The sequence below is a fragment of the Typopeltis vanoorti genome, chromosome 1, assembly GCF_054136105.1.
Source record: "Typopeltis vanoorti isolate ZY-2024b chromosome 1, IOZ_Tvanoo_1.0, whole genome shotgun sequence".
NCBI lineage: Eukaryota > Metazoa > Arthropoda > Arachnida > Uropygi > Thelyphonidae > Typopeltis > Typopeltis vanoorti.
In genome coordinates this window covers 109,173,879-109,192,160 of record NC_143549.1, presented here as the reverse complement: position 1 = coordinate 109,192,160, position 18,282 = coordinate 109,173,879, and the positions used below count along the sequence as shown (strand labels likewise).

The following is an 18,282-nucleotide window of genomic DNA, read 5'->3' as shown; positions in this document are numbered from 1 at the left end:
TCTCATTCAATGAGATCACGTTTTTGCTCTAATGTGATAACATTTTTGCACTCTTAGTGATTTTATCTGAAGGAATCTTTCTTTTGTTCATTTTGTTAAGGACACTTCTTAAAAACAATTAAATAAAATCAAGAAAATTAACATGTAGACTGAAGTAGCGGCATATAAAACCTTAACAGTAGCTCAGTAACCTGAACTGTGCATATTCATCAATATTCAAGCCTAGAATTAATTGAATTTTGGTTGCATTAAACTCGAACTGTTATCATCGTACAATTCGCACTGAATCAAATATCACATTATTTGAACTCACTTTAATCATGACCTACCTGTATAATTTTTTTAAATAATTTTTGAACATGTTTATAATAAAATTATACTTACATTCCGATGAAACCTGGAGAATGAATGAAACATGTAAAATCTATGCATATATACGATAGCTGTATTTATGCACAACTGTGTGCTGTTAAATAAAATTAAGGAAGCTAGCTACTCATAAAAAAGCAAAAATACATAATCTAGGTAATAAAAATAAAGCATGTAAACAGATAAAATAGTGCTAAATATTGAAAGAAAAAAAAATTCTAAATGTTATGTAATCATATCCTAAGTTTGATAAACTGCTTAAAAGCAATTTATTGAACTCCAGAATGTCTGGAAATATGGAGAATTTATACTGATATAATCAATGCTGAAGTAGCAGCATATAAAACCCTAACAGCAGCTCCAATATTCAATATCAAAACCTCCCCTATTAAGCATCCACTTGGATGTTGAATGAACAATGATAGGCTGCAAATTATATTTCCTATTGTCTGAAATTAAACAAAAACTTATTCAAAAATAATGCCATGAGTCACAACTTCAGAAATAAAAGATTATATTTTATGAAAACAGAAGGTAGCATCAGAATGAGAAAAATGCTACAATGAAGTAACTGAAGTTACCAAGATAAGGAAGAACCAACCAGATGAAACCAGACTGTGGCCTCAGTTTGGAAATAATATTAAAACTTTGTCTTATTCTATATAAATTTATTCAGTTGGCTTCCTACCATACCAGCTTTATTTCCATATTTAATTGTGAATTTTTAGGGAAAGACAACATATTAATTAAAAACTTTAATTAATACTTCCTAGATTTCGGTAATGTTACATTGCCATCTTCGGGGAACATAAAAAATAATGATATGTGCATGCAGGCACTAACACTGAACAAATATGGCTGAAAACAAAAACTGAAGTCAGTCCTATAGTCCTAAAAGGTGCCACCTAGTGGGCTAAATTGGGTAGCAGTCTTGGCTGTTAGGCTGACGTACGTTCTAAGAAGCAAGCTTCCCATATTTGGGGCAGTTTCATGCATCCAAATTTGTTGAGGTTAAGTAAGTTTTTTTTAGAGCTGAGGCCGATTCTAGGAATAATCTCTCATATTTAAACTTGCTGCGGTGTAGTAAGGTGGCTTTCTTCCAGCGTATTTTATGGTGGGTATCCAAAGCATGGTCAGCAAGCCTGAGTGGGTGTATTGGTGGAAATGGATATAATTCTTATGTTCAGATATCCTGATATTAGCTGTCCTGCCTGTTTGGCCGTAGTAAGACAGTTTGCAAATACAAGGGACCTGGTATACTCCAGGTGGTGGGGGGAGTGGCTAGTCCTTGGGAGAGCAGATAAGAGATACCAATTTTTTTTATGGTTTGTAACAAGTTGTCAAGTCATATTTTTTTTAAGGTGGTAAGGTGGCTTTCTTCCAGCGTACTTTATAGCAGAGTAGTAAGGTGGCTTTCTTTATTAATTAAAGTTTTTTAATTAATATAATAGTATATGTTGTCTTTCCCTAAAAATTAACAGTTATGTATCACCAACGTATAAGTTTATCTACAAGAATTTCCATATTTAATTTACCATCTTCACTAAAAATCATGCCTAAGTGGCTGAAATGTTCTATGGGGTCTCCAAAGAACAAGTAAAACTTGTTCTATGGAGTTGATAATTTCAATGCTTCTGCCTATTTTCATTGTCTTTGTCTTGTTAACCTTCATACTATAAATATTACAACAGTGATTCAATTTAGTCAGGGAATCCTGCAGACATGTAGCTGATTTATTTAGAAGTAAAACATTATCCACATAAAGCAAACAGCTGACATTAACACCTCCAATTTTGATATCAGGTTTAATACCACTTTCCTTCATAATGCGATCCATATAGATAATGAATAACAGAGGGGATAATGTACATCCTTGTCTGACACCAGATTTAACATTAAACCACCTTCCTGTACTTCCTTCAATTCTAAATTGACTTGCAACTCTAATAAAGACTAAGTACGGCTTGCTATAACGTCCCATTGACACCATATAACAGAAGCATTTTGAATAGCTTTTCTCTTGCCACCTTGTCTTATGCCTTTTTCCAGATGTACAAAACTTAAATACAGATCTTTATGTTCCCATGATTTCTCAACTATCTGTCGAAAAGTGAAAATCAGATCATGACAGCCTTTGGCCTGAATCCAGCTTCTTCTTCACTAAGCTTCCGTTCCACAATCCTTCTCAACCATTTCTCTAACATTTGCATAAATCTTACCAGGAACACTCAGTAGGAAAATACCTCTGTAATTCTCACATTCAGTTTTATTTCCCTTTTTCTCTCATAATACCCATGTGAAAGAGGGACGAATTTCACCTACTCCCACTACCTTTCCACCTTTCAAGCTTTTGATGGCTTTTTCTACTTCAAGTATTGATATGTATTCTTGATGTCTGTTGAGCATTTTTTTACAACTGTGCTGTCATCACTGCTTGTTTCATTTAGCAATTTTTTGAAGTAATTACTCCATACTTCAAGGATATCTATTTCTCCCATTTTCATGTCATACGAGCTTTTTCAACAGCCTCCAGAATATTTTACTACCACCTTGATATTTATTTGCTATGTTCTTACCAAAGTCTTCCCATGACTTTTGTTTAGATAGTTTTACACAGTGTTTAGCTTTCTTACATTTGTCTCCGTATTCTCTAAGAGCAAAAGTTGACTTGTCAGGAAGTTTGATATGCTTATCTTTTCCTTCACTGCATCTAACTTTCTGTATCCACCATGGAGTTCTGATTTTTCTATTCTTACAGACAACCTCCCCACATGCCTCTCTAGCTGAATCAATGTTTTCTTCAGGGCCTTACCAATGAATATCCAAGGTTTAGTTCCTGTTCTAAAAAACGCTTTCATTTTTTCTTTGATCATGTTTGTGTATTTTAGTCTACAGTTTAGATCTGAGAGCTATTCAACTTTTATTCACTTTAAAACTTTCTTACATGTTCTTTTTTCAGTATGAAATTCAATTTTATCCTGCTCAAGACTGAATGGTGATCACTTCCAATTTCAAATCCTCTGTACACTGTAGTGTCCTGCACCATTGGGAAAACATCACTATCAACAATAAGTCAATGAGATGCGTCTTCTTCTCTCCATGTAAATTAGTGCACCTTTTTATGTTGTAACATTGTGTTAGTAATAACCAATCCATGTCCTGTGCAGAAATCCAACAGGTATTTACCATTATTATTTGCTTTGCTATTTTCTCCAAATTTTCCCAAAATATTTTTGTATGTCAGACAATCATTTCCTACTCTTCTATTTAGGTCCCCAACAAGGCCGACTTTTCCTTTTTCATTGTGTCAATTGCTTTCTCTAAATCATCAAAAAATTCCTCCATTTCTACCTTAGTAGAACAAATAAGTCTCATTTTCCAATTCCCTATTCTGATATCCGCCCACATCACTCTACTTGATATCGCTTGCCATTCAAGATGATTGTCCTCATATTTAGTATTGAATACTATAGTTACACCTTCTTTTCCTTGATTGACATTGCCTGAATATAACATTTTGTATTTATTGCTCAGAAGAATCTCACCAGATTTTTTTGTTTCAGTCACTGAAACAAACAAAAAATTATGTCAAATACTTATCCAATTCCTCAGCCAGATTCATTTCTTTGCCATTCAGCTACTTATGTTGAGAGTACTGATCTTGAACTCTGGTGACGAGTTGGGGTGTGTTTTTCAGGATTTGTTCCAGCAGCTGACTTTTCATTGTTTGCCTGGTTCCCTGGCAAAAAACAATAGGGGGACCTGTTTAACCAGCCAACGCCCCAGCCAGCATGAAAGTCTGTAATGTTGTACCATCATTTTAGATTTTGGTTTAAGACAATAAAAATACAATTTGGTCGGCTAATTCCGAATTTGCCAGCCCATCCTCGTTCATTCAATATCCAGATAGATACCTAACAGGGTGCACCACGAGAAGGTAAGGATTGGACATTAGGTCAGAAGCCCTGGTCAGTTCTCCACATTCCTTTAAAGGCTATGTGGAGGTCTCCTCTCAGTTATACAGCTTTTATGCTTAAGCACATTAATATAAATTTATTAATCATCTGTAGTGATACAGCAAATTTCAAACAGAAAATTGGACAATGCGGCTTATTAATATCTATAAGTCCGTTACAAAAAAGCATCTGTAAGAAATGTACTATGAAGAATTTGATTCATTAGAAAGTGTAAAGAACAAAGAAAAGAAAATAGTTCTTATTAGATCTAAGCAGCAGAGCAGGTAAGTGAATCTCAGGCCTATTGGTTTTGAGAAAATTTAGTGAAAAAAGCAGAATTAATGGAAAAGTGATGAACTGAATTTCAACATAATTAGCATCTTTGCAAATGTAAAAATGTTTAAGTGCACAAAGAGGAAATATGAAACAAAGTCATTGATTACGTTATCCCACTGACAATGATATCTCAGACTGATCCAAATCACTTATACATACCTGTATGTGTGAGGGATTTAAAACAGGAAGACAGCTAAGATAATCCGAGTCTTAGCTTTAATGGAAGCTGCAACAGTAATTGAGAGAGAGAGACAAACAAAACTCATTAGACAATAAATAACCTTAATGAAATTACAGCAAATATTTTGTACCAAAAACAATATTATGTATCAGATTAGAAGAACAAATAAGCAATTTAAAGAAACTGAATACAAGGTGAATACCTGGCAAGTGTTATGTATAAAAAGTATCATATTCATATCAAATATATAATAAATCATTTCTGATATTTATATAAGATGAGAAAAAAAAAAAAAAAAAAAAAAAACTCTCAAACTTTAGGGAATGATAAGGAGACCAAACTGCTTCTACAGAAAAGGTGAGGTTCATTCAAAAAAGACTGTTTGGTCCCAATACCATGTTGTGGGAGACTAAAATGTTGAAGTTCAGAGTGCTCAAATGTAGTTCTGATGTTTGCATATCCTTTTTCAATAGTAGGATATAAAAGAAGGATGACTCTCCCAAACTTTAATTTCTGGTTAATGATTTGATATAAGAAAGTGGTTAGTTCATTTTCAGCATGAGACTAAATGGCATATCATGTATACAGCATATTCAGAAAAAAGTTGAGAATGAATGGTTGAAAAAATATCTATAAACAGAATGAAGGTCATTTTCGGAAGTTATTCCAGCCATAATACATTAGTGTTGTGAAAGGACAGAAAGTTGAGAAAACTGGGAAATTTGTTAATGGATTTGAAGTCCACCAGATTGTACTCCAGGAAATACACAAGGGAAGGTTGTTCCAATGGACAACAGTAGAAAGAATAAATGAACAGGAAAAAATGCTCTATAAGCTTCAAGTTGAACTTCAGAATATGTTGTTGAGTTCCCACTGCATGTTTGTATACATGCATCAAGAGGAAACTGAGGGATCATTTACACCAAGGTAAAGAGAACTGACCACAGGAAAAAAAAAAAAAAAAAAAATATATATATATATATATATATATATATATATACACACACACACAATATATTTTATGAGTTGCCTTGGTCTTGCACTACCTGTAGGATTAGCTAGACTTGCATCACTTGCAGGTGCAAACTTGACTTATTTGTCTGTTTGCTTACTTGGGAAATGGAGTAAAAACCAGTTTAAAATTACTTGGTATTTTTAACATATATACAATAATGCATATAGAAATGCAATTGGAAAAATAGTAACCTGAAAACAGGTAAGTAATTCTCATAGACAAGCTTATACGTTGGTTATGCATTACTAAATCACTTAAGGAATTGACAACATATATAAGAATATAAATTAAATTACACTTTAATAAATATTTCCAATATTTCGGCAATGTCACGTTGCCATCTTCAAAAGGAACTTACAAAAAAGGTACATGCACTTATGCACTACAACACAGTAACTGAGAATGAAGTGATGAAGCTATTGTTCTTCTAAAAGTCCTGATGGTGCCCCCTAGTGAGCTAGGTAGGTATTCTTGGCCATTAGGCTGAAGGTCTGTTGACGTAAGTCTCGCAAATTTGGGGCAGTCTCATGCAATCAAATTTGCTGAGGTTTGGAGAGTTTCTTAGGGCTGATGCTGATTCCATGAATAGGCTTTCGAATTTAAACTTGCTACGGTGTATTATTGTAGCTTTGTTCCACCATATTCTGTGGGGTGTATCCAGAGCATGGTCTGCAAGACCAGAATGGCTATACTTGTGAAACCGGATGTAGTCCTTGTGTTCTGAAATTCTGATTCGCTGTCCTGCCTGTTTGGCCAAAGTAAGCCAGTTTACAGCTGCAAGGGACCTGGTATACATCAGGTAGGTCTAGGGGAAGTGGTTCTTTAGTGGAGAGGATAAGATATGCCAATTTTCTGTATGGTCTGTAACAGGAGGTCAAGATTTTAGGAAGAACAGGAGGTCAAGGAAATAAGATTTTGCATGAGTAATGATACAATAGAACAATCTGAGTGCAAAAGTGATGGAAGCAAGGTTACAACAGTTATGATCAACTGTTGGGTAGACTGAAAAATACAACAATAATGCATGTTTCGTTATTTTAATACTTTCAAAATCAGCCTGGGTGTGCTGATTTGCTTGCAATCATTTTGAACCTTAGCATAAACACGAACAGAAGAAGCAATGATAAAACCAATTTTAACATGTGTGATTCTTCTCTCTTACTGCATACAGGTACACTTGAGAGAAACAATTTTAGATAAAGGAAAAGAATGAGGAATAGAGTATGAATATTTTCATTATTTATAAAAATAGTTTCTGCTTAAATGCATATGTTTTTGTGTTGCATTAATAAATATTTAATTTTACACCTTCTAAAACATCAGTATGTTACAGAACAATAACAGAAATTTGAATAGAACTGAAAGTAAAATGCATTTTACTTTCAGTAAAATTTTCCACTAATTATCACAGGCATCCCCCAGTACAGTAATTTTATATTAAAGCAGAATCCTCAAATTATGCACATTATGGATCACAATGTTGAAGGACTTTAGTTATGCTAAAGATGGCAAGAATGGAAACTACAAGATGAAATCCAATAGCATGGCTTATGAAGATGATGTCCCAAAGCCACCAGAACAATCATCACCAGATCACATTCATCTGAAAACCACAAATAGCTACTTGGAATGTTAGAATGCCAAACCACATTGATAATTTGACAATTTAATGGAAGAGATCATAAATATGAATAGACATAATGGACTTTAGTAAGTAATGCACACAAAATGGAAAAACCGAAAAAGATAACTTTATGTTTATCTATTCAGGAAGTGAAGAAACACAAGAGGTGTTAAAGTTTGATGATAAAAGGAATTCCCAAAAGAATTCTTGGATACTGGCCTGTGACAGAATCATACTAATCAAACTTGCAGGATAACCTTCTGATAGTGGTGTCCTCCAGTTATATGCTCCCACTGACAGTCCTTGTGATCAAGAGGTTTTATGAGGTCCGAAGATTATAAAATATTTCAAGAAAGATGATATCCTGATTGTTATGGGAGATGATGTAAAAGTTGAATCCACAGGAAGAGGAATGTCCCTAGTAATTGGAAACTTTGGACTTGGTGATATGAATGACAGAAGTACAAGGTTAATTGAGTTTAATAAGCAAAAAGATCTGAAACTAGGAAATGCCCTTCTTTTGACAACCAAAAAGAAACTATATACTATGGAAAGCAAGATGGTAAAATCAGAAACCAAATTGATTATATAATGATAAAAAAAAAAAAAGATTTTGAAATACTATTGTGCAAACAAAACATGCCCTAAGAGCAGATACAAACTCAGACTACATTCCAGTTTCTCCAAAATTAAAAGGCTAAAAAACAACACTAAGAATAGAAAGAAAGAACCTCATCTGAAACTACATCTTCAGTTACTTAAGGAATGATTAAATTAAAATTAAATGCAACAAAACCCATAAATTGTTTTGAACACAATGGAGTTTCATTTACAACATGAAATGGAAACTGATAAACTGAGGGCAGAAAAAAGAATGGAAGTTTCAAGGAGACTGTTAAACATGCTACTTATGTCTGTATTATTATTACTTAACACCTCCAGGGAGTTTGAAAGACTCATCAAGGGAGGGCACCTACTCTACAACTCTATCTCCACCAACCTTCATCATGTACACCAACACAAGACCACCACCACTAGTATTTTCACAGACAATCTCAAACATCCATGCCCATGGTGGGATTCGAACCCACGGCCCTTTGGCTGGAGAGCGGATAGGCTAACCACTCGGCCAACCAGGCCAGGTAACCTCAAGGAAACTCAAAATGGAAAAAAACCATGGATGAATGGAAGTATTTTAAACCTTCAGCAAAAGAAAAATAAACCAGAATATAGATCTTTAAACAACATAATAAGGAAAGATGAAGAGGCCAAAAAAATATGGTTTAAAAATAATTGCAAGGAAAGAAAAAAAAAAAACCTAGAGGTAAACAACCTCAAAAGGTAAACCAAAAAAATAAAGGAAATGATGAACAAGAAAATAAATGATCCATAGAACTTTTCAATCAAGATCAATAATGGCAGAATATTATTTGAAAGAGAAGTTAAGAAAAGGTGGGTTGAATGCATTTCAAGATGAGGAGAGAGAAATAATACCAGAAGATCCATAATAAAAGAAGAAATAATAAGAGTTATAAAGCAAAAGACAGGAACGGCAACATCTCAAGATGACATTCATAAAAAAAAATGCTAAAAGCCCTAGAAGAAAATAGAAGAGAAGAGTTAAGAAAGTTGTTTAACCATATATATATATGAAAGTGGATATGTTCCTAATGAATTCGGAAATTCTATCTTTATAAATACTCCCCCACCAAAAAAAAAAAAAAAAAGGCTATGGCAGTGGAATATAAGATATAAGATTACGGACCAATAAGCCTAATGAGACATGCAATAAAATTATTATGTTCACCATAAGAAATTAATAAAAACATTAACAGAAATGACATAAGGCTGATATCCTATATATATATATATATATATATATATAAATAAACTGGAATCAAACTGCAAAACATAAAAATCAACAATGAACTGTCAGAAACTTTCCAAAAAAAAAAAAAAGGGGGGGGGCATTCTTCTTCTTTTCTGTTCACTCTGTACAGTGAAGATATTTTTGAAAATATGGAAGAACTGGAGGGAGCAAAATGTTTGTTATGCAGATGATTGCTGAGAAAGAGGAAGACTTGCAGAAGTTAACAGAGCAAATAAATACACAGAGTAAAAATATGGCCTTATATTAAGGTAAAAAAAAAAAAAAAAAGTTATGATAGGAAGCAGAGAGAAAAATAATCCAAAACATGAAATGAATTGAAAAATGTATACCCTTAACACACCCATAAAAACAAGTAAAAATAAATAAATAAAATTAGATACCAACTACCGAAGATCACCAATAATAAAATTACCAGTGAAATATTTCAATAAAGTTTAGCTCTCAGTCATCTTGAATCCTTGCTTCAACTGATTTTTATCTAAAACAGCGAAACGTAAAATTTCATACGTCTCGAATTCAGTGAAAAGCTAGAATCCATGTTCAAAGATATTTTGCTTCCGCTATAGATTTTTTTAAGACCCACGAGTTTTATTTACATTTCAATTAAATAAAAACACGTTAACTTAATAATAACATTCGAAAGCTGTATAGTTTAATTTACAAGTCCTTATTGTACTGATGACCTCGTGTACACAAAAATTTAATTAGTTGAAAGATTATCAAAAGTCCCTGTTGATTTAAAAAAGCGTAAAATATTTCACAGTTTTTTAAAATTAAATTCTACAGTATAGATATATATATATAAATCAATTCATCAATAAGACATCAAATGACACGACATACTTTAAAGCTACGCAACATAATCGTAGTTAGGCTTACGACAACTCATGTTTTTAATTCACCATTTTTCAATCAATGTTAAAATTAGTAAACGATAAAATTCTTTAAAGGATACACTTGAATGCGCTGGCCCATATCTTGGATAAAATTTGCTGCTTGTTGTCTATACGAAAGTTCCTTGTCTGCATCTATTCCGAATTTTCGACTCGGAGTACTTGCAACTTGTTCTTTCGTAAAATACCATCTTTCAGCCGCCGCCATTTACGTAGCTCCGAGACAGTCAGTTTCGTCGTGATCTCGCACTCAACTATTAAAAGTTTTATATTTTCTATATAACAGAAATAGATAAAACATATTTTATATTAATATTTATTTATTATATTTATTTTTGGACATAGTTTATTATTTTATTGCATATTAAAAAAGATATCGAAAAAAATAATTGTGATATACCACGTATCATCATCTCGTGTTCGTGTTAATCAACCTTATCTTAAGCTAAAAAAAGCACAAAGTTTAGTTTCTTTAGAATGTTTTCTTGATATAAACAAAATCTCATGCGCAGGCAAATCAATTTCCTTTTCAGCAACACAAATGGAGCGCACTGGAATCGAACCTAAACTTATTAGAGAGAGAGATGTAAAGTAATGCGTATATGTGATTGATTTTAATACTGTTCAATTTTAAATGTTCGTTTTAGCATGCACTGTAGTTGATAAATATCGCCATAAATGATAAAATCACAATCCATAAAGAATGTGTGCAAGCCAAAATTCATTAAACACACGAAGTATAAATTAAATTAAAACATTTTCGAAAAAGAACATAGGCTGATATTAAACATTATCAAAGTAATCTATCTTAATTTTTTATAATCTGAGGACGGAGTAGAAAGAAGGAGGTGATTTTTGTACTAGTATCCACCAATATGCTATCATTTGTTATTATTATTCTTATCGTTAAGTGTTTGTAATACTAGAACCATTATAAGTTTGATTCTGGTCATCAACTAGAAAAACTTTTTGTATGCTTTTATTCAGTCAGAGATTCGTCGAGGAAGGGTCTTCGTAGTTATATAATGCGAAATCCACCAAACCAACATATAAATCTTTGGAATGTTTGCCTTTTTAGTACAGTAGAACACTGTTCTCTTTCTCTCTGTCCTGCATGTGCATTGGAACAATGAAACCATATGCAGTAGGCTTTCATTGTACCCTGAAACATAACATTGCTCCCTTTACTTTTCGCAAGGTTCCCATCATTTGTAGTGAAGGTCTAGAAGAAACGTTTTCTCCTCTCTTTGAGAAGTCAGAACGAAAAATTACTATTAATTTTTATATGAATATTGTGGATGACAAAAAAAAAGAAAATATCGTTTACGTTTTAAACTGAATAAAAGATTAAATATTACAAATAAATTCTGCCATTGAAGAAATGGAATAAATTAATCACTCTGTCTCCTAAATATCTTAATCCCCAGAACGAGTTCAAATCCGCCACGGTGCTTTGAAAAGTTTTATATCAAATTGGCCATCATGTTTCAAATTAATAAAACTTTTTCTGTTGTTGTTTTAACTTTAATTACTGTAGGTAGTATATCCGTTTTTATCTTGCCTTTAATGAAAATTAAGAAGGGAAAAAAAAAAAGTTTTATTTCGAACACAAGCAAAATTGTGTTTATTATTCAGAATTAATACAATAAATGTTGGGGAAAAAAGAACTATATCTTAATTATTTGTTGTCTGTATCCTACAGAATAGGCAAGCACGCCATATGTCATCCACTTTTATTAATAATTTTCTTATTTGTTAAATAAAGCAGTATAAACGAACTGGTTATGTCAATTATACTTCACATCTGCTAAGGTCTTTCATTCCCCAACTGGCTAGACTATTTATCCCGAATTAACTAGCTTTTGAAGACAATCGGCAACCATACTCCACTTTGAGCCAATGTATATATATATATATATATATATATATAGCCATCGGTAACTTAATTCGGAGAGGAGAATACAACTCCCTCCATATCATGATCCCTAACAGTAGCACTGTTGTTTTCTGAAATACTCGTGCTATGAGTTCTACGGGATTAAAAACCCGAATTTCAAGAAGAAAAATCTATACCAGTTGAAGAACTCATTCTACATTTCTATGAGATCATGACTGAGATTTCAAAAGTACGACTTCCGACGGGGGGGGGGGGGGGTTACTGAAGAGAATGCAAAAGATATGAAAGTGATATTGATATTCTAGTTATGGAGGACTGCATGCCTACATACTTTTCACAACCAAGTAAAACATCACGGATAACAAAAGTATCACTGTTAATAAATAAATAGAGATATAATTCAACTAAAAATAAACAGAATATCACTAAAAAACTACCGAAACAGCAGCATAAAGCTGTGCATATTTTTCGGTTTGTAGTAATCGAAAACAAACTCAATATTTCTGACAAAACTCAGCTGTAAATTGCAACTGTTGTCCACTTACTTGTCTTGTCTTGCCATATTTTATACTGCATGATTATCTCCGTATAAGAGTATTATTGGTGTATTTTTTTCCTCAGAACTTATACCTCAATGCCAAAACTGGAATCTTCGCTTTCTATTCTTTCAAAATGTCTTGCCCTCGTTTTGCATTTCATAAACATTTTTATTTTTTGTACTTCAAATTCAGATAATCATTTAATCTCTTCCAAAATTTTTTCTCATAAGCAAGCTTGATTTTCGGCAACTCAAATACCTAAAAGGTGAGGTTTTTTCCATCGGTGACTTCACTGCCAACTTCTGAAACTTTTTGGTTTTAACTAATATGTTGAGCAAGAAGAGAGAGATGCTGAGGTGTTTGTTGTTAGCAATAACTAAAAGAATAGTTCCCAGCTATCCACAGAACCAGACGATCCCCCCCCCTCCAGTACTGGTGGCTTTTTTCCTAAATTTCATCCTACCAAAGATATTGGAGGTTTCAGTAATTCTTGGTAACTTAGATCATAACCATCTTCTCTTTCTACAGATCCTTTTCCACAGACAATCTTTGTCTTTTGTCCTTTGGCACAGTAATGTCCTAATGAAATGATTTTCCTAATATCTACTCTTACTGTTATGTGCCAATTTTCCCATAGTGAACACAAAAAGTTCACACATTTCAACTCACAATGTTGTCCAATGGACAAATAGAACAATCTGAAAACTGTTAAATAGCTTCTTCTGGTCATATCACTACATTGTTTTAATGTAATATTTAATAAAAAAAATTGCAAGAAGAGAGAGATGCTGAGGTGTTAGTTATTAGCAATAACTAGAAGAATAGTTCCCAGCTATCCACAGGCCCATACGATTCCCCCTCCCTCCCAGCAGTGGTGGCTTTTTTTCCCTAAATTTCATCAATTAAGCGTAACACAGTGTCGCCTATCGGCATTAATGGGCGTTACAACGCCAAATTCGTGTAGTTGCAACCGCTATCTGAAATAATAAACTAACGAAAAGTGCTTAAATACGCTCGATGTGCTCCACTTACTGCTATGATCGCTATTTCGTGTTTTCAAATGAAAAATCCTGCATTCTGACGCGATGTGTGTCGATTTCCGCAGTGAACACAAAATTGTACATTTCAGCTCTATACTGCTTCTAACGACTAAACTGCTAAACGACTGCTTCTGGTCAGAACACTACACTTTTTTAATGCAGCATATTGGTTGTGCTAACATTACAATGGTGGAAAATAACAAATTGTAATGAAGAGTGTTTCTTGTATCTTGATCCAAACTGATTAACTAATATAATCCATGCTGGAAGAATGAGTGCCTTCCTTCACTATTCAGTTCGAAACTCCTAATCATTATCTGCCTCGCGATACTGAAACAGGTGTCATAGATAGTCGTTAACAAAACCATCAGTATACTAGTCGCCTGAAACAAAACCATAATTACATATATACTGAAGCTCTTAACAATTGCAAAAATTACAGCAATTTTTGGACAATAAATGTTGTGCTTAATAAATTCCAATTAAGCACAACATTTATGCTGCATAGTTCACAATCATCCTATATAAACTTTTTAAATCTATCACTCTGAAAATGTAAACACAGCATGGAAACAAGATTACATTTAACTCATGCCAGCAAAACTCATCAAAATCAGTCATGAAATTATTGTTGCGTGTCCCATAGCTCTGATCTCAATTACTTTCAAAAATAATGGAGAATATCATCAGCAGCCAGCATCCTTATTATTATCTGACTGAAACATCTTGAATGCTACCAACGCACACATACCTCTAATTTATTACAACAAAGATCTCATTTTATCTGTGTGTGCCTTTCACTATGATTTGCAGTTCGAGAAAGGATTCATCACATCACACATAGGGAGATAACTTTGGAAAAGCATGAGAATTCATGGGTTCTCTGATTCTGATCAGTTACCGAAGTAAGTAAAGCTATGAAGGTTCTGTATTTATATCTTTTAATTGCATGTGTTCTCTAGCTGGTTTCTGTATTTTGCGTGGTGAAAAATTCGTATAATACCGGTTAACTTCTTAGAAAACCTTTTTTAAAAGATTTCTCATATCCTACACTGGCATCGATCATTTCAAATAAAGTACTATATTATCCTCTTTGATAACTGATATGGCGATGATTTTCATGAGAATGCTACGCCCTGTCGACGGTAGCCAGTACCGTCGATAGGGTGTAGCATAGAGGCAGCCTGCCTAATGGCGCGGCTTAACAAGGGCGCTCATTCAGCCATGTTACGGTACGCAGCGTCGCTACTCGAACAATTCCTGTTGGCGTAGAAAGCGCGGAAAGAAGTTTTTCCAAAGCTTAAACTGATTAAAAATTATTTGCGAACCTCAATAATCTAACAAAGATTGGTTAGTCTAGCAACTATATCGATAAAGGCTGACATAACTTATAATTTAAATTTAGAAGAGCTTATAAAAAGTCTTATTGTGCGATATCCCCATAGAGCAAACATTTAATTAATATTATTATGTAATCGTTTTGCGTTAATGTAAAGGTAAAAAGAAACTTGTGCTTTTGCCCTTGATATTTCCAAAGACTTCAACCACGTGTGTGTGTGTGTGGCATTGTGGCCTGCTTAACAAATTGCCATCCTTTGGAATCCCTGACACCCTCTGTAATTGTAGTGTGGTAGCCAGCTTTCTCTATTGTTGTTCTTTGCATGTCATGGTAAGTGGACCCCCTCTCTTTGAGCTTCACCATCAATATTGGAGTACCTTGAGGCTCTGTTCTATTACCTAATCTCTTTCTGTTGTTCATAAATTACCTATTCACAATCACCATTAATCCTATCCACAGCCTTGCTGATGGATAGTACTTTCCACTCATCCTACTCATTCAACAAATCAAGCAGTACTCTGACACCTCCTGGCCATGAGATCATCTACAACCAGTGCCTTACACATTGATCTTCGTACTATCCTTCAATAGGGCAACAACCTTGACATGCTCGATGCCACCAAAACAGTCTTGCCTTTTCTCTTGCAAAAGAGATCACAGCTCACTTCCCCTTACCATCAGTAATACATCCATCATCAGATCTCTCTGCTTGTATTAAACTTTACCTCCAGTCTCTACTGACCATTTACTACAGTCTCTACTAGTACCATCGACAGGATGTAGCATAGTGCCACTTAATAAAGGCGCTCGTTCAAATCTTGTAGAAATTTACGTTGGGGATAAATTAAGGATATTAGTTAACAAATCTTGTTGGCGTAGCAAGTGCAGAAAGAAATTTTACCAAGCTTAAACTTATTAAAAGTTATTTGCGAACCGCAATGACCCAAGAAAGATTGGTTGGTCTAGCAACTATATCGATAAAGGTGGACATAGCTTATAATTTAAATTTAGAACGGCTTATAAACAGTTTATTGTGCGATATCCCCGTAGAGCAAACATTTAATTAATATTATTATGTAATCGTTTTGCATTAATGTTTCTCTTGTAATAAAAGCAAAATAGCAATTGGACATTTTCTTATATTTTTGTCTTACAATCTGTTCAGGGGCCATTTTTAATTGTTTGCCTCAGAGCGCGATCTGGCGACGGCCCTGTTCTTAGCTACTAGGACGAAGTAGCCGGGTACAGATACCACATAGTGTGAAACCCCTTTAAAAATAGGTCTGATATTAGAAATATCAGAAAGGGGTCTGATATTTCTAATAGCATACCCGTCACGTCACGTCATGTCACACACACCCAACACGCGCGCGCGACCAGTATTGCCTAGACATATCAGATAATAAAAGAGCATTGACAGAAACGTGTTTCTACTGAATGCAATATTTTCAAAAGTTTAAAGAACTCGGGAAAAAAAAAAAAAAAAAAAAAGATCGGTAATATGGACGGAAAGCGATTCCAAAAATCGGGTTGCTTTTCTTATTAGGAAAGATATCTATATTTTGGACTCAATTTCCGTTAATTCTATTTATCTGACGATTATCTGTAAAATCTAATACAATTACCTAATTTTTCTTGATTACATATACTTTAGGTAGTTCATAATCAGAAAATGTATTACGTATAATTAACTACGAGTAATCGACTGAAATTTAAATAAATGAAAATTAAATGAATAACCTATGTTACTGCAAACAATTGTAGCGTATTCTATTTACCGCGGCAAAAATTTTATATTATTATTTTGTGATACCTCCATGGAGTCCAATGACTCTTCGAGAGAGTGTGCCAACAGTATCGAACAATTGATTCCTTCCAACTACTAACCACGCTTAAACTTTCTTAACTTTTTGCGTGAGCCATTAGTAGCAGAGGATCTACCAATCGACCAACCTATATTATAAGATAAAAAATAATGTGAATATTCTAATAGTTTATTCACATTATTAACAACAGTTTATTTACATTGTGAATTGATTTTTTACATAGATTTATTATTCTATTATTTCTTGAAATTATTAAATTTTATCTAAAAATTTTCCTATGTTTTAAAAAATAGATAATCGCAAACAGTACTTACTTTTCTAGATAAATCAGAACACAGTCGTACCAAACACATTAATAAATGGAAATGACAAGAGTTTAATAAATATGCAAAAATCCTTGATCATTGTGTATGAGACTAAATTTCCCTAACCTAGTGGAATTATTTAAGGTCTGGAACGAGAGTGCTTACGAATATACAGAAGTCTAGCATATGGAAATCATTGCAATTCGAAGAATTGAGTTTTGGAATTTTGATTTGCGTTTATTATGTGTCTTGAAGATCATACAATTTTGATTCAGTGCTCTTACCAAAACAGTTCAGAGTCGTAGCCTTACCTGCAGCAGTGTCGGTAAGGCTACAACTGCACGGTAAGCGTGTTTTTTTTTTTTTTTCAATTTTTTTTTTTATATATAAGGTCCACATTGACAGAACAATGTCCAACCTACATATTGGCTATGTAAAGGCCAAAAATGTGGATGAAGGAATAAAGATATATCCTACAACGGTGATAGACTACAGTCGACTAACAAAAGAAATCGACAATAGAGGTATACATCATACCTTTTCGCTCAGCTCGGAGAAAAAATTTAAAGTGGTCCTCCGTGGCGTCTATGAAGATATAGTAGCTGATCTCAATTTACAGGAACTACCTCCTGTTAAGGTTAGCAGAATGTACCCAACAAATCTCCCATGCCATTAGTTCTCGTAGAGATCCATAATATATATAAAAATATCTACAACTTGAAAACAATCTGCGGGCTCATTGTCACAGCAGAGCCACTCCGAAAAAAGGGCATTTCTGGGACAGTGCCATAAGTGTCGAAAGTTTGGTCATGCCCAGACATTATGTAAAGCTGAATTTAAATGTGGACACAGCCACCCAACCAATATCTGCACAAAGCCGAAAACAACCCTGGCTAAATGTGCCAACTGCGGTGGTCCCCATCCTGCCAACTACAAGGGATGCATTCAGAACCCAAAAAATAGACGGATGGAATCAGTCAAATAGTCCTTTTCCTCTAGAATAAGAAGACCCAAAGCAGAGGCCCCACGTCCACAGTCAGAGACCTTGAAAGATAGAATAAACCAAAAGCA

General features: G+C 33.9%; 1 protein-coding gene across 1 annotated transcript in view; it reads right to left on the bottom strand.

Moving 5' to 3' along the window:
- CycT (Cyclin T) overlaps nucleotides 1-10,473 on the bottom strand; it is a 97,851-nt gene extending 87,378 nt beyond the window's left edge. Inside the window, exons 1-2 of the mRNA XM_090392739.1 lie at nucleotides 10,328-10,473; nucleotides 385-466 (exon numbers count right to left, since the gene is read on the bottom strand). Coding sequence (XP_090248865.1) covers nucleotides 385-466; nucleotides 10,328-10,473 — 228 coding nt within the window. The remainder of the gene's footprint in view (nucleotides 1-384; nucleotides 467-10,327) is intronic.
- Nucleotides 10,474-18,282: the final 7,809 nt, after the last annotated feature.